The following is an 18,128-nucleotide window of genomic DNA, read 5'->3' on the forward strand; positions in this document are numbered from 1 at the left end:
TGGTGCAGCAGACAAATCTTCAGTAATTGTGTGATGTACCAAAATCTCTGGGGGATGTTTCCAAGCAGCTTGTTAAAGCTACACAAACAATTAAGGATGTTGTGAAGGCAAAAGTGGATCCAACCCATTACAGCAAGGTGTACCTTACAGCAAACTGGCCTCGGTTTCCGAGCAGAGCCATCAAAGGGTGGAGTGTGTCCACACGCTGTTCATTTGTTTGCAATAAATGTTAATGATGATCCTCATCCTGTATCCCACCCTGGTGATAGCCACAAAACTGTCACGCGAAACCACCCCTGTGAACAAATTTCACATTTGACTGGCAAAGTAGTTTCACGAGAGCAACATTTATTGAAATCAATTATATTTTGGTTCTTGTGAATTCCTGCTGGAATTCAGATGTACACAATATACAAAGGGTGCATTTGGTAGCAAATACTCTTTCTATAAAGACAGCAGCAGCAGAATTGGCATGTACAAAAATACACATTTGATTTCCTCACACCACACACCACATACGAAACAACAAGATAATATATTTATATAGAGATTTATACATATATATATATCTGCATCATAAATATGGAGAACTATACAGGCTGAACACAGTTCTGTAAAGGAGATAATAATATTAATAATAATACAGGACAAAGTACTCCATGAGATCATTTAAAATGGCAGCACATGATAATGGCCTTACTTCTGTGTGTGTGGTCCTGTGAAGAAGCTATGTAAGAGATAACACTGTTTATTACTGGTGCAAACTAACAATAGCTAACATTATCTGTGGGTATGTATTTACATACTTTTCATCACGGTAATAGACAGTGGAATAAGGCCATTTACTGTTAAGTGTCACTATGGAGTCAACACTGCAGCGCTGGAACAAAAAGATCATACATGTATGGACAAAACACACAAACTGGTACATCCAACTCAACATGCACTTGCTCAACAAGGTGTCTCCTTGCGATACCCAAAGGGTCCTGATGAGGATAATTAAGTGTTTTGAAAGCAAAACTAAATGCGATTTCTCTTTCAGCGGCACTGATTTTCTTTTGGCTCAGGACACGCTGACAATCAGCAATGCTTTCTTTTACACACACACACACACACACACACACACACACACACACACACACACACACACACACACACACACACACACACACGCAGATATCTTCTCCTTCCAGGTCAGAGATATTAACCAGACTTACTGAGGACGACGCTGTGCTGTGTGTCTGCAGGATGCTTATACGAACACAAAAACTGCCCCCACCGACTCACTGACTCAGACAAACACTTCAGTCACTGGAAAAGAATTAGTTCACTTCATGGTTGCGATCGGTCACGAGCGGCACGAATGTTGCTCAAGTTTTTAATGTTACTGTTTGTACTGTCACGGCCTTCGTTTCCCATCAGCTGTAATGGATGTTCTGCTTGCTTTCTAAACATTTTGCAAGCTTCCCGAACATGAAAAAAAGGATTTCTTTGTCGTTTCTTTTTCTTACTGCTGACAAGCTCTCCAGACTTTCATCACATGCTGAAAAAGAAACAACCATAGATCTGGAAGGTGCACAAGGATGCGGTGAGAGAAACATTTTGTCCAGAGAAACCAGATTTTTGGTGTTCGAGACGCTACACTTACGCTGCATCTGTACCTCATAAAAATCTTAAACCGCTGATGTACCATTACAGTAGTCAGCAACAGGTTAAAGGAGTATATGAAAAATAATACAATAAAAAGACAGTTGTGTACAAGTTACAATATCACATGAAAGTCAGTCTCCCCTGTACAGTTTGTCTTTCCAAAGTTCCTTTTTACACATACGATTCTTCTGCAAAAAAAAGTTGCTCAAAGTCCTCCAGCCGCGGGTCACTGCACCGCCTGTTCTGCCACTCCTTCTTACCCTGCACAATTGCTAGCGTGACCTCATGACTCCTCTGCAGGCAGGCGTCCACATCCTCTTGACCTTGTGAGGAAAAGTAGTCCCTTACAGCCCTGGTGGCAGAGGGCGACAAGCAGAGGCGCGGCTTGGCGTGGTTATCTGACGCTCTGCCGTCTTGGGGCCGGGCTTTAGAAGCAGGAAGTCTGTCTAAGATAAGGCTGGGGCCACGGTTAGAGTTCACATTGACCTTAGCAGGCTCAGATGCTCGGCGAGGAAGGGTCTTCCTCCCTCTGTGGATGTCCATGGCAGGAGTTAGAGAGTGGGACTTTTGTCTTTGGAGGACCAGAGTGGTGGCACTCTGTCCAAAGAAAACACCTTTTGGGGGCTGCACGCAGCCACCTTCAGCCAGCCTCTGTGCGATCTCAGCTCCTGGGTTTGGTTTGAGTTTGTTAGGAGAGGTCTGGTCATGGAGCTGTCTCAGATCTTTGACTGTCAGAGGCTTCTCTGTCGCACCGTAAAAAGGAGAGTGGCTGCGCTGCAGCTGCAGCAGAGCCTGCTGGTAAGATGGAGGGCTGCTTGACCTATGTCTGCAGTCTTGATTTGTCACCATGGCCTCCTGGGCACTGACAGAGAAGCAGTTAGTGGTTGAGAAGGATTTCCCGTTAACCACGGGCAGGTCCTCCTCAGTGTGTCCACTATCGGGCTGCCTTAGCGTCAGGCACCGGTCCCTTTTAAGCCACGTGTTAGGGTGGAGGCCATGAGAGTGGGAAGCACTTTGGCAGGTTCGAGGGGGTTGGGTGGCTTGTGGCCAATGAGCCAGCGCTTCTCTCTGAGGGGGAGAGCTCCTTGAGGACTGCTGTGGGCGTCCAGGAAAAAGGGGGGAGAGAGGAAGGGGTTCATTTAACGGAAGTGGCACATTTGTGGCGTAGTCAGTGGAGTACTGTGAGAAAGCAGAGTCTAAGGAGCTGAGGGAGGAGCCGGTTGGTGAGGTTGCCGGTGAAGACAGACTGGAACAACTGGCATCCAGTCGCAGTGGCGGTGGAGGGGCATGCTTCGTCTTCCTCCGCCCGCTGTTCTGGATTTTGACTCCTCTCTTCTCACAGCCATCCTCTCCCTCCTCTTTCAGCTGCAGCCCGTTCAGCCCCTGTTCAAGAAAAACCTCATCCACATCTGCTTCCCCCTCCATGGCAGCATCGTAGCTCGCCTTCCTCACTGACGGGTGGCGGTTATCAGCATGAGCCAACACCATGCTTGAACTCGGCATGCTAGCCAGGGCTAAGGCCGGTTCTGAGCTCCTCCTCAGTCTCCTAGGACCCTGCGACGAGCCGTTGGCGTGGCGTACGCGAGGCTGTCGAACCACGGGACTGAACCTACTGGGTCTGGCCAGAGGCGGGAGCTGCAGCAAAAGGTTAGAATCGGGGTCAGGTTCAGGGTCGCCATCACTGAGCGTGATGACAGAGTCACGGCTGCAGCTGTCCGGCTTGTCTTTGTCGCGAAGCGGAAGCTGTTCCTGGAAGGGAGACTCGGGATCATCGTTCAGCTCGTTCTCCAGACTGTCGTAAGACGAGTCGTTCATCTGGAAGGACGACACATCTGGGAAGAAAAGGAGAAAACATGGTTCACTTTATTAGCAATTAGCAACAGTGCCATTTTTCACTGTAAAGAGTCGCTTTAACTGATTGGTTGCCATTGCTAGAGGACAAAAAAAAAAGATTCAATTAACTGAGAGCATTTCCTGAGCTGAATGAACAAAGTCACAGTTCACTGGTGCACATGAGGAGAACAGAGGACAAAGCATATCTCTGCTATGTGCTCTTTGACCCCTGGTGGTTACTTACAGCATGAGGAAGAGCTAACAGCATGAATGAGGATATTCAGTGCTATCTTAATCATGTGATCCTGGCAATCATTGAAATTACTGCAGGTCAATTTGTTGACCCCACTCAACATGACTTAAAGCTCCTGGGCAATTCAGTTGCACCCACACAGAGCAAGCTAGTCAGTCCCAAACCACCTTGATGCAACACAGTGAGGCTTTATCAGTACTTTTTCAGATAATAAATAAAGGATCCTTTATCCCACACACACAAAACACACACACTTGACCTTTAGAACAAATTTGACACAAGAACATCGTCTCCATGTGCATCTGTTTTTTTTTTGTTATGTTTTTTCACAGGACTAGCTGTGCTAAAACCCTCCTAGAACAAAGCTTTGCCACAAGAGCGTCATCAACTCCAGGCATTTATTTTGGGTTAAAATACATTTTCAGAATAACCAGTTAAATCTTAGATAGTAACGCTTAAAATGTTTGGTGGTTTTGCCCCCAAAATAAGGTTTAACAGGCTTTTCTTTCTTTTTTTACCAGCAGGTTATACAACTACATGTGCAACAACATTAGTGGCTTTTTCAGTTTCAGTTGATGGTAGGGGCGAGCGTGCAGAGTATTGTGGAATTTTACCATCTTATGCGTCAATGAAGTAGACTCAATTCAAGATTTTTTTAATGCCACACCTCTCCCTGTAATAGCTCTGGCTGTGCGGTTTCAGTTTGCATTTATTAAGTCAGAAAACTGAAAGCAAAAGAAACCCAAATTGCAAAATCTGTAAATGTTTCCATTACAGTTGCAGCCTGTTTGTTTTTTTATGGGATCAGACTCTTTAACAATGTAGGAATCAAGTCTCAATACTAAGCACTTTATTAGAGAGCAGTATTTTCTAGACCTCTTGGCTTTTTTGTCACTGTCTCAGCCATTCTTAACAGTTTTTTCCTACAAGCTTATACAACTAAACTGGATCACAAAATCATAAAATGTTAAGAAAAAGCCTGTACATCCTAATTAACTGTTTTTAAATTAAATTCCTACTGATATTCTGTCCTTTCTTTATTGTCTGGCCTAAATCTCAGTTCTTACCAGATCCATGGTCGCTGCTGCTGCTCTTCTGGCTGAAGGTTCTGAAGAGTGATGTGACGTCCCCCAGGAGGGTGCTGCAGTTCTCTATTAGGAAGCGAACAAGCTCACAAACCTGCAGGAACAAACAGCGCCTGATTATTTCATGTTGTCACCAACATCTTCACTTTGCTCTACTTCGGTGGCAAACGATTAGTTTTCACTCTTATAGATTAAGAGGTGTTTGTGTTTACAGATTCATTTGCTGAAGCTGGACCTCACGGAAGCAGCCAGTTCAGCCATAATTTAGCAACACAGAAAGTTTACTGTTATGTGTCTGTGCAATACCGATCGGACTCACAAACTGCAACGTGAAACACAAAACGTGGCGTCGTGACTGGGTTGCACCAGCCGACAGCTTGTGTTTTCCATCCTGGGGCACAAAGACATTTATGTCTAAGTCAGTGGTCCAATAAAAGCGATGTAGAGGCAAATCGGAGCAGAGAGAGGTCTGCCTGCTGCCACCACATCCCAGGCGGTGTGTAGGTACCAACTGCTGATTTCATTTGAAATTACTGACACAATCCATTTTTAATAAGACTAAAAACCGGAGTTTTGTGCAGCCATGGTCGTGTGAACGGCCTGTGTCATATTTTTAACTTGATACTTGTACTTGATGCACATTCTGCAGACATGTAAGTATTTTTAGATCTCACACCTTTCTATTTATCCAATAGCATTTAAAAGTGTAGATTTTCACAGCACCCTGATACATTTCTGATCTTTTAAATTGCTACACTCCTGCAAGATCGCTGAGGTCTGCGGATCAATTGCTCCTGGCTGTCCCGAGGTCCAGATTAAAGCACAGGGGAGATCCGGCCTTTGCTGTAACTGATTCGAAACTGTGGAACAAACTGCCCCTTCACACCAGGACCTCCCCAAAACTGGACACTTTTAAAACCCATCTGAAAAGACACTTTTATTCCTTGGCTTTTAAATCAGAATGAGTTTGTATTACTTTTATCTTATTTCTTACTCAAATCTTCTAATTTTATGATTCTTTTTCTTAACTCTTATCATGTCTCCCTATGTTTTTATTTCTTTTAATTATCTTAATTGTACAGCACCTTGGTCAACGTTTTCGTTTTAAATGTGCTATATAAATAAATTTGACTTTGACTTGACAGAAAAGCAGGAAACGGGTCACGCAGATGCTCAGAACAACGTCTGAGAAGCAGAGTGCTTAAACTTGTGTGTGGTTGTTAATACTGTAGCTACTGACTTGTGATATCACTGCTCTATGATATAGTGACCCAAATAACTTTGTGGCACTGTTTTCAAACAGCTGTCAAAAGCTCTTTTTAACATTTTTTTCCCATATTATCATTTTGGGGAAACATTTCTTTTCATTTGCTTGCGTTGATGTCAACCTCCACAGTGAACGGGAAAACATCGACTCCCTCTCCTCCATCCATTCCTTCTTACCAGCCCTGGAAAATGTCCTGATAATACTGGCTATGACATCATCAGTTGGCTTTGATACCGAATACAATGTAGGTGTAGTTTTTTCCCCATTTTGTGTGCTTTTGTGTTTTTTTTTTACTTAAAGCCAATCACGACTTTTCGCAGCAAAACCACGGCCACAAATGTCACAAAGGGGCAAGAATCTTTGAAAGGGATCCAAATACCAATCGTTCGCCGCTGAACGACTAATTTAAGCACATTCAGTTGATGTCTTCAAACACTGTAACGCTGTCTGTGCTTTATGAGTTTTATCAGCCCAGTTGGAATCCATCCTCAAACAAATCACACTACTTGGCAGAAACCGCTGCCTTTAAAACTAAACAGACAAAATTTACACACATGACGTCCTGTGACACAAATAGTTGGCAAACGCCGGGGCCACTGGGAAATTTCCACTGAAATCTGCCTGATGTGTACATAAATAAGCCTGTGACACTATGGAAATACTGCGCCGGTAAACACTCATTTGTTTGTTTGTGGGCCAGATGTTGTCTGGTCTGTGTCTGCACGGTGTCCGTATGCGCCAAAAAACCGTCGTCTGTCCAAACAAGGAGTAATCAGGCTGTGCTAAAAAGTCCTTTAAAATGGTTTTCTTTCCTCTAAACCCAGCGTTTTATTAAAGCTTGAAAAAAATCCACTTTTTAAACTACCACTCACAGTTTATTTATTTACATTTAAGCTAGCAGATGATGGATGATGAGCTGTACATTCAGAGTTATGTAACGCAATGAACTCCACAACTGTTTCTTTGAAGTGTTCAGGAAGCCAATCATCACAAACAACTTTAGTCGAGGTCATACATGCACGCTATCAATCAAACGGTGGCGTTCGTGATCAACAGCACCCAGTCAATCTGAATTATGTCCTAAATCCGTCCGTTTACAAATGAAACATCATTTAAAACTGGATGATGTGGTTATTTATGACTCGTTGAACTAGTTTTTTTATTTCTATTTTCTATAAAAGGAGTCATATTGCAGTTGCTCACAGTTTGCTGCCGCAAAGTCCTGGAGGGTAAATTGCTCTTCCAGCAAACTCGGGTCAGGTTTTTAAAGAAGACAACTAAACATGTGTGAACAGGGTGCGAGTTTTGGGAACTTGCGATCAATATACAGGACCTGCCGCAGTTCCAACCACCAAAAACAAGTCCCTGCCAGACCTTGGCAATGATTTACATAGATCTTGTTGCAAATCTCTCCCCTGACACTGACTTTTTACATCTGCATGGGAGGCAACAGAAAGGTAATTGTTGATTTTCAAACAGAGCTAACATTAGGCGGGTATTTAAAGTTGATCCGCCTCCAATATTTTGGATATAACATATCTGATCAAGACTTTTAAATAACCCAACACTGACAACCTAGGTTTCTTTGGAAAGGAGGAATTGGTGCCATATGGCCATGATAAAACACCTAGACCTTGGATTCCTTCTTTTTGTTCTCGTTAGATACTGGATCTATAGCTCTATCTATGGATAATGGCATTAATAAAATTTAAATATTACAGAAAACAGGTGAGAAAGATCCTCCAACCGTGTTATGGGTGTTGACTTTGCATAGTATGTCAACCAGAGGGCAACTTCCCTGTTGGCAACACGCGTGTTTCGAATGAAGCAAATAATTAGCTGATATAAACCAGCAGCGTAAATAGGAGGCTAGCATCACGAAGGTGTAAAAATCTACCCTGAATCAAATCTGTGCATCCATCCACTGTGGCAACACTCAGCATTCCTCACTGTCACCCAGTGAGAGTGAGCACTGCTACGTGATGCAAAGCACTGAACAAAAGGAGCCTGTGGGCATCCAGGAGATTTTCACTTATTCATCCATCAGCAGCCCATTCAGAACCTCTTGAACACCTCAGTGAGATGTCATCTTTAACTCTCTCAAGCATTCAGAAAACCAGGAAATACGAACTCTATGCATCATTCACAAAATATGTATCTGTTGCATGAACTGCAGATTCCTACTGTAAGAGTATACAATAGTACTGCAAGATTTGGAAGAAATCTTCCAGTATTTGGGCGTGTATGTGCGTAAAAATGCTGCAACTGTGCACGCTGGAAAACCATCCGTGCAGCATTCTGAGCTGGGTATCACTTTTCTGTGATTTTACTATAATATAGAAAAGCAAAACAAAGCAGAAGAAAAGCAAAAGTTGCATTCTCCAGAGCCAAGCCTGAGGAAAAACAACTTACTTCTAAATGATTTATCTCTTCCTGTCTCCATTTAAAGTTAGACGCAAACTGCATTTACCTCAGATGCTCTTTAAGGGATATGTTCAGCCAAAAACCTTTAAATTATATGCTTCATGAAAGCAGGAGGGACACGAAGGCTAAACTGAACTGGCCAACAGTGAGCACAGACATGTCCTCGGAAAAGGTTGAAAACCGGCCAATACACATCCACGATCCCCCCCAAAAAAGTTTTAAATTGGCCCCTGTCTTTGACTGCAAGGTGGGAATGCTGAAAATTTGTCTTCCCCCCCCCCCCCCCCCAGAAAATAGCCGCCTGTGCTCGAGACGAACACACAAATATGCGGTGTGCGAGAGGGAAAGTGTTATCAGGGGAGTATTTGTGAAGCTGATATTTAAGTATTTGTGGGTGATGAGGGTATTTTTTGCCAACGAGCACTTATGTGAGTGTGTGTGTGTGTGTGTGTGTGTGTGTGTGTGTGTGTGTGTGTGTGTGTGTGTGGAGAGAGAAAGAGGGTGTTTCAGTGACACAATTTTCCACAAAAACATCCCAGTCCTCAGATTCTGTAGGAAATTCTTTGCGTGTTTTCTCAAATGAACCTCAACCACTTCTAGACAAACACGCACACACACATGCACACGCACGCACGCACACACGCACACACATACACACACAGATTGGAAAAGATAAGCAAAACAGCCACCCAGTGAGATTATGTGTAACTAAATAACTGTAACTTTCCAAACAGACCACAAATCAGCAGACTTTGTATGCTTAGGGTTTCAGTGACTATATGATGGGCTCTGGTGGGCGAGGGGCCTTCCTATGTGGGCTCTGGCTGTAGAATTAAGCCATTCCAGGCCAGAATGGCTGGCTAAGACATACGGTTGCTTCACTGCAGACTTCACTTTATATACACAAAAGTACAGAGAAACTGCAGTGATATTCATGCAGACTCTACTCCAACATTGTCACAAAGTAGTTCGAGAGGTAAATTAAATTTCCTGTTTTTGTTCTTGTTTTTCTTTACAATTAACGAGAATTAACCCCGGTGACACTCACCAAACTAGATGCTGTGCATGTGTTTCTCTATACGAGAAGCTAAACTTGCCGAGTCTTGTTCTAAACTCGGGGATTTGAAGCTTAGCTGAATGTAAGAGGCTTATGAGTAACTGTCAAAGATCACATGTGAATGAGACTGACAGTGCGCGTCTGTGGGACGGGGGTTTGCGTGTGTGTGACTGCTGTGTGGCAGTGGGTCAGCTCCTGATCTGAGGTGGGCAGTCACGTCCACGGGGAAAGCCTTCAGTCTGCAGACAAATGGCTCTCGGCCTGACGTGAAGTATGCATGTGAGCACTTAGTGTACGTATACACCTGTGTCAGTGAAGCCTCTGTAACTTAACTGTCAGTCAAATTCAGGTCTCTGCTTGGTCACGAGCAGTTTGCTTCTGTTTTTTCCCTCCAAATGTTAAATTCCTCGCACTCTGCAAACTGCCTGTGGAAGCAGATCAGAGCACTTTGGCTTTTTGAGAAACGCATTTTCTTGCGAGCGGGATGATAACAACGATACTACTCTAATCTCTATACATTAAGAAAATTTAGCTGCAGGCAGCAGATCTCAGGGTAGTATGTAGATGGGAAACAAAGGAAGTAGGTCTCCTTGCTCTGTGTAACCTAATCCTCCTATTAGCACCTCTGAAAGTCTTTAAGTTTCATGCTGTGTCTCGTTTATTTTGCATGTACAAAAACCAAAGTGTAGAAATTTGTGGTTTTTCCAGAGGTTCTGTGCAGAAGTATTTCTTGGCCCCGAGCAGGCAAACTGCTCCGCTGTTACACTGAGACTCATATTACTCCAACAAACATCTCCCTCAACTCTCAGCAAGAAGGCTGGATAAGCATTTTCCCCCAACATGTCACATTATTGTACTAAATGTGACCAGCCAAGTTAAAGATTTTATATTTGGATAAGTCTCTAAAGCAGGGGTAGGCAACTCCAGGCCTCGAGTGCCGGTGTTCTGCAGGTTTTAGATGTCCTTGATCCAACACAGCTGATTTAAATGGCTAAATTACCTCCTCAACATGTCTTTAAGTTCTCCAGAGGCCTGGTAATGAACTTATCATTTGATTCAGGTGTGTTGACCCAGGTGAGATCAAAAACCTGCAGGACACCGGCACTTGAGGCCTGGAGTTGCCTACCCCTGCTCTAAAGTGTCCATAGGCCTGTCCCGTCTCACCTTTTTAGTGGCCTCCCCTTCCATCTCAGGGGTGCTTGGCGCCGGAGACCAGAGCATGCTGGGAGCAATGCAGACAGACAGGTTGAAGGCGTTCATCTGGTTGTCGTCGGCACTGCCCTGTATGCAGTGGAGTACCGCGATCACGTGTCGCAGCAGAAGCAGATTGTCACTGGGAAGGAGGTGGAGGAGCCTAATGGGAGTGGGGCAGGAAATGAGATCAAACACATTACGAAAAACATCCTCGGTCCCTGCTTCTTCCTTTCAGTACGGCTGCTTGTTTCTGCCCGGACGAGAATTTCCACTGTTGCTTTTTCTCCTAAGCAGAAGGAATTTTGTTTGTTGCTACTGGAAATACACACATCCCTGCTCTCTGTTTTTAGTTCTCATTCTAAACATAAACTGTAGGTAATTAAAGGAAAAAACCAACAGCGTCTAAGGTGTTGCTCTACCACAGGCCACCAGAACAGCCATTTATTCAATCTTTCCTGTCCTGTGTTGCTGACTTATGTAAAATGCGCGTAGGATTTGCATCTTCTTGTCAGACACTGACAGCTATACGATTAGCAGGACGATCACGGCCTTAGATATCGCATGTTTTAGGATTTCAAGAGAGATCTCTTACCTCTGGACAGCTGGTATCCTCTCCTCTCCTCCTTCCATCGCTTCCATCCACTGGTCATACAGGTCCACGCACAGCATGCTGCCTGGGATATTTCGCAGGAAGTCCTGTATGCAAAACGTTTATAAGTGAAGCTGAAGAATGCCTTATACTGACAGACAGGCATTATAGACTGGAAACAACTGTCAAAGGGATTTTTGCTGCTCTCACTTTTTTATGGCTTCATCTGTGGTTGTGGTTCTTTCGATCCTAGCTTGGTGGTCGTATAATAATCACTGAACAAATCCAATTATGTTAGTGCATTTTTACTTGTGAAATTAAAGTTAGGCTACTGGCACAACAGGTAGGAGTTGTGATGATTGCTGACAGTGATATATCTTCCTCAAGGATACTTTAGCATGCAGACTGGAGCAGCCAGGGATTGAACCGGTAGACTAGTAAATGACTTCCTCTCCGTCCTGCAATTTAAAGGGCTACAGCCACCCCTTTATATCACAGGAGGCTGACAATCCTTGCACTCTATGTGGAAAACAAGTGAAACAAAATTTAAAAAGGGAGTTGGACCATCTCTAAAAAAAAGAAATAAACGAAGAAGAAGAAGGCCCGAGCTACTCCCTGGATGCCCGACTGTATGACAGCCGTTTGGCCTGGATCCTGAACAATGCTGCACCTTGTGTGTGTGACTGGCCGTCTGCCTGGCTATGCAGAGACAGATTATCCTGTCTGGACTAAGGTGACTTTGGACCAACATCAGTCGTGCCTGTTTTCAGTTTCAAACAAGAAAGAGAGACGGGGGAAGAGCTGTGTGTGTGTGGTTACCTTGAGGACAGCAGCGATGACGAACACAGACTGGTGTGTGATCTCCGCGTCCTCGCTCCCACTGTCCAGCCTGTCTCGGAGCTCCCGGCAGGCTTTTGCTCCAGCTGAACGCCTGAAGACGCCTCTGGTGTATGGCCCCTCCAGGTACAGAAATGCCAGCATGTCCTTTGGGGGAACATCGAAACAGAAGGTTACCAACTTGTTCAGTTTAATAACAATGTCATTTGATGAAACAGGAGAACTTAATGTCAGAGATTACACAAGCGGGAGCTTAGGAAACAGGCCCTAATGGCAGAAGGCATTTCATTCCACTGAGGTCTTAATTGCAAAGAATTCCTGCCAGAATTTTTATCTCGATTTCAATTTGGCACCTCCCTTTAACAGATTCTTCTGTGGACCAACAGGAGGAACGTGTCTGAATCAGTGTTTCTACAAAGAACGAAAGAAAGACGTCTCTCTTAGAGGACACCTCAGTGAGAGGGTCACTCACTCCCAATAAGAAGAATGTGTACATTAAAATATATTCTGTTTCCAGGAAAAAAAATCTGATTTAATCTAAAATGGAAAATGGGTCCGCCAATTATTTTAAGTGGTTGGTGGATGTATTAAAGTCATAGAATAGTAAGATTGCAGCAGTAGAAGTCAAATAAAATGCTCCTAAAATAATCTACTTTCTCACACCCTCAAGTCTCTCATTCCCTAACTAAACAGTCAACCTGTGTTCCCTCAAGTCAGGGTCCTGACCCCTGTTATGTGAACTCCACTCGGCTTACCATGACAGGTTTAGGCAGGCCGTTTTCTGGAGAGCAGATGGAGCTCAAGGGCTGTCCGAACAGCCGACCGTGAGCGGTGGAGAGCAAGGTTGGGGACAGGGGCACGCCGTCCAGCTGTGTGCTCGAACCTCTCCAGAAAGGCCAATTGATCAGAGATCTCTTTCTCTTAAAAGACTTCTGCTGACCAGGCTCTGTGGGTAGGAAAATAAAAATAGAGGAAGGAGAACTTTAGTTTGAGATATAATCAAACTTTTGTTGTTGAGTAATGGATGGCGAATGCGCCCCAAGGTATGTTCAGGAAACCAAACTGTTTGATTCACATAGCTTCAAAAGTGCAGACTCAGAAACTGTTTCGTAATGTTTACTTTTGTGGGCTTGAATTTCGGGCAGAACTGCTTACGAATTGCCCATCAGCGTCAGATGCAGGAGCTTTTCATCATGCATCATGCTAACGCGCTGCTCATGGTTGAGAAATGAAAACCAATGAAAGCAGATGTGATAGACGATGGTTTACCCTGTTTACTCATGCGGGTGCGTTTAACAAAACCTCATAGCGAGCTGATATAGGTCACATCTCTGCTTTCCTGTCTCAATAAAGGCTAAAAAGAACATGTGCATGTGACTGCGTGTTCCCTTTCCTAAGTTTTTGCACAGCAGTGCAAAGGCACAATGTCTGCCTGTGTAGTTCAAGCACCAGCTCAGCATGTTTTTGCATAGCACGTGTGCACTGAAGTGCCTATAAATAAGAATGTACATTTACTTTAGCGTGTAATTAGACATCTAAAATAAACAAGCAGTTTAAAAAGCTAGTTTTAGCATGATTAACTCCCGTGGAGCGCATTAGAATTACAATTAGCTGCTAAACAGAAGAAATGTATATTTAATAATGACTTAATTTCTTTGTGTTTTGGACTGCTGATTAAATAAAATGTCACTCCGGGCTGAAATGCATTTCAAAAACCTTGATTCATATCACAAATGTTATGATAATGACTCATTCGTCACTAATTGTGGCAGCACTGCCTTTCTGAGCCACCGCCGACGTTTTTAGACGGGCAAAATGTGCAAACAGTGCATTAAATCTCTTAAAGGGCCATTGTAGTGAAATGTAATTGTAGCAGCTTTGAATTGCCAACAATCTTGAAATGATAACATTTATGTTATTAAGCGTCGGTGATTTGTATCCAAGGGTGGGACTCAACCTAACAAACAAAAGATTCTTTCGGTGGGCGGGGGACCCATCGGCCCCGAAAGGGCCCTCAGAATACACGCCATACCTCACATAGAATTCATTATTTAACAATCTGCCGTGGCGTGATGCCCAAATACACTCTGGAACAAAGTTCAACAGTAACAGATTTACTGGCCTGTTCTGGCACTTCTCAGCAGGCCTTTGCCATCAAAAAATGAAAAAACATGACCTTGGTGTAAATCAGGTGTTACATCATTACGGCTCTCGAGGCAGGGAACCGTTTTAGAGACAGTGGAATGAGGAAACAGACACAGACGACATGTCTGAGTGGGCAGTCTCTGTCATCTTACACTAATCTTCTACTGTGTTATAAAACAGGTGCTAGATGTTGTATTTCTCTTCATTGACAATGAAATTACCACAGACATGACTACACAGTGACGTCAGTGTCCTGTAATAGAAACCCCAGATTACAGGTGCTGACATGTTAGTAGTTTACTTATTTCATTTTTAGGCAAATGGAATAATCTTTCATCTTTGCATAAATGCAATAATTCTATTCGATTCTTAGTTTTTCCAAATAACCAAATCAACACTGCCGGTGTAGCTAGCTCCAGAGGATGGGCCAACCTGGCTCTGTCAGTGTTGCCAACTTAGCAACCTTGCCGCTATACTTTGCGAGTTTTCAGACCCCCTTAGTGACTTTTTTTTTTTTTTTTCAAAAAAAGCGACTAACGACAAATATGGCGACTTTTGCTGGTGTTATTAGGAAGACGTATGACCACTTTTTGACGTGAAAGCACGTATCGCTCTTACTCTCAACAAGCAGCGGTGCTACCGTGGGCACCTCGCCCGTGCCGAAGCGCTCACAGGCGGCGGATAGTCCTCACGCAACACTCCCCCCCAGCTGCTGTCAGAGCAGGAGACGTTCACCCCTACGCATCCTGCAAATGAACCTCCAGTGAGCGAAGCCGCTGCTCCAGCCCTGACTGTAATGACGTCAGTTCTTCTTTTACTCTTACTTTTTGTGGATCACAAGCTTTAAACCTACTTAAAACACACACACACACACAGACTTTTTTGTGTGTCTATGTGTGTGTGTGTAACTCCACCAGAGGCTGTTTTGGGTCACAAGCCCGGATAAAGGAGGAGGGTTGGAATGACTAAAAAAACAATAATTGCTAAAAGAATTTAATTTGTAGTTCCAAATATATTCAGAATGCATTTAGGGTGTTTTTTACTCACTTTACGTCTCGTCCAGGATGCTATTTCTCTCTCCTAAAAGTTAGGTTACAATTACATAAGCATGACAAATTATGCAAATTAGGCGATGACGTCATTTAGCGACTTTTAGGACAACCAATAACGATTTTCCTTACTGAGGAGTTGGCAACACTGGGCTCTACTGAACTGTAGGAAATGAATGCTTTGACAAGCAGACTTTAAGCCACTTCCAAGGGTGGACATGCCAGTAATATGGTTCATATTGTAATGGGAACATAGAAAATCTCTTCTTGCAGTTGAATGCACAACAATACCTGTTTTTATAGGTCTAGTACAAAATCTTTGCTCATTTTTCAAGTGCTGAGACAGCATAGATCTGTGTTGCTGTGTGCAGTGGTTCTTTATCCACGTTCAGCCTCACTCTCTGTTGCTGCCATGAGCCACCTCAAAGGCTTTTTGTCCAGTTACAGTATCTCCCCAGTAGACTGGCACAAACTGGACATGAAGCATGTTGGGGAACAACTGGAGGAGTTTTATTTGTCATACACCCGCTAGTTGTTAAACATGTACAATTTCCTGTGTGATTGTTTGAGAATAAATGGCTGAAATGAGGCTTTTGTCAGGGCTACAAGCCAGTAAACACATATTCGTTAGCTTTCTGGTTGGGCGCGAGCAATTAGGCATGTATGGTGGCGGGGCTGTTATGGAGAGATTACGTAAGACCCTGTTGTGCCTGAAGCAAAGGAATCTGAGGCAAAGCTTGCGGTTGGCAAACTGGAGCCTACTTGACTGGAAAACACACATTTTTTTTCTCCTCTGCTTCTTCCCGCCACTAAACCTCATCATGTCCTTTTTCCATCCTGGTCTCCGTACCCGCAGTTCATCTTCACTCCTGTCCACCGTCATGTTGTTTTTCTTCCTCCTAATTTATCCGTACCTCTCCGCTTTAAGGTCCAAGTTTCAGTCTTTTGGTCTGCAAATCCTTTCTCTCTCTGCCATAGTTGTCTGTTTCTTTTTCCTTCACCTCTACTGACCTTCCACACTTACTCAATAGCTGTGTCATCTCTTTCTACTTTCCATCTTCCTATTCCCACATTTATCCGGTCCTTCTGGGGTTTCTTCCTCTTTGTCTGTCCGATGTTTTTCTTATTTTGACACCGCGTCTGTTCCAACCCCTGCTGTAACCCACCGCTCCATTAAAATGCTCTTCCCACCGTCGATGACGCTTTTTTTCCCCTTCTTGTCCACCTGCTGATTCAAACTGAGGACTAACAAACACGACGGTAACCTCAAAGACGAGCACAAACATACTGAAATGTTTTATATAAGTGGAACTCGCTCTGGGAAGTACTTTCAGTTCTGTATTAATACTTCTGTATCCTCATATTTCCTCTTGTGGTTTCACAGAGAGTTAGATTTATGGATGGATTCCTCACAGTGACCAACCATGTACTCAGAAAACCTAAGCTGCCACGGTAATGACAAAAACAACAATGTTTACTTCTCTCACTTCATGAATATTCCGTGGTGCATGAAGGGCCATCATCAGAATGCTACCGTTTTAAACCCCAAACGATTAACTTTAAATACTTAATGGTGGATGTAATTTTAATACCTACTACTAATAAACACAACCAAAATACCAGACACATACTGACTATGAAATCCCTTACCTAAAAGTTGAGTCTGCCCAAGGACAGCCTTGTTGGGTTTCAGTATAAATTGGCACTGCGTGTCTGGAGGGAGACACTGGTCCAACAGAAGAACCCCTGGGCAGTCTGTGGGACTCAGCACATCCTTCCCTCCTCCTCCTCCAAGTCCTCCACAATTGCTCCCAACGTCTCGAATGTGGCTCATCTTGATGCTGAAGGGAAACTCGTGGCCTGAATGAAAGATCAAAGTTTAGCGCTGGAGGGCCTGGTGTTTGCAGTCTGTGCACCTCACATGATGCTTTAAAAAAAAGGGGCATATACAGCATTGCATTTTGCAACACAGCGTCACAAATTCTGTGTTTGCGTGTCAGGAATTCTGTGTGGACTACAAAACAAAAGATTATGGTAACACAAAAAACCCACAAGAAAACCACGTCCTCTGAAATGTTCCCAGATGGTGAGTTTTGAACCACTGATGCATGCATAGAAGTGAGAAGTGGAGAGTTTTTTTCTAAATACTCATTGAGGAAGAGACGCTGTGTTTCTAGATGTCAGTACGTTTTGTTATTCACCACATCCTACATCATTACCCAACTGTTGAACTACTTCTTTTAAGGGTGCCTTTAAAAGGGAAATATTTTAAGGTAATCAAATTCAGCCATATCTATTGTGTGTCCCAGATGTGACTGGAGACCCATAAAAACACAAGAAAGAGACCTTGTCTCCTTGTTCCTTTTCTCCGCAGATCAGAAAGTGTGTGTCTTTGAATGAGGTGCTCAGATTTGCAGCTGGTTGTGACATCAAAACTAGATAAGCACATACCCCAGCTGGTCAGCAGATCTGCCAAAATAGGACAGTGAGCCATTGTTATTTCCTAGCTAGAGCAGCTTCTCCAAACTCAAGGGCCAAACTGTTTGTTCTACGAGCACAACGTGCCAGCAAGTGTTAACAAATTACGCAGCTAATGATATCAGAAGGCTGAGGGAGAATAGGAAATTATGGGAACCAGTAAACAAAAGACTGTGTGTCAGTTACTGCGTTTTTTATGTTTTCTTTTGTTCTCTGGTCCTTACTGACCTCAGATTGCTTTTTTTTGGCTCCATTTTTACTCTGCTT

At 43.6% G+C, this 18,128-nt stretch overlaps 1 protein-coding gene across 1 annotated transcript in view; it reads right to left on the bottom strand.

The window, feature by feature from the left end:
* Positions 1-328: 328 nt before the first annotated feature.
* LOC146556231 (rho GTPase-activating protein 20-like) overlaps positions 329-18,128 on the bottom strand; it is a 31,362-nt gene continuing 13,562 nt past the window's right edge. The window contains exons 9-15 of the mRNA XM_085249500.1: positions 17,034-17,243; positions 12,945-13,135; positions 12,172-12,336; positions 11,356-11,459; positions 10,734-10,923; positions 4,804-4,915; positions 329-3,482 (exon numbers count right to left, since the gene is read on the bottom strand). Of these exons, the coding sequence (XP_085105626.1) occupies positions 1,822-3,482; positions 4,804-4,915; positions 10,734-10,923; positions 11,356-11,459; positions 12,172-12,336; positions 12,945-13,135; positions 17,034-17,243 (2,633 nt within the window). The 3' untranslated portion in view covers positions 329-1,821. The remainder of the gene's footprint in view (positions 3,483-4,803; positions 4,916-10,733; positions 10,924-11,355; positions 11,460-12,171; positions 12,337-12,944; positions 13,136-17,033; positions 17,244-18,128) is intronic.

Source organism: Mchenga conophoros, linkage group LG16 (assembly GCF_057382185.1).
Source record: "Mchenga conophoros isolate Kocher_MC1m ecotype Shallow Benthic linkage group LG16, M_conophoros_male_GT1.1, whole genome shotgun sequence".
NCBI lineage: Eukaryota > Metazoa > Chordata > Actinopteri > Cichliformes > Cichlidae > Mchenga > Mchenga conophoros.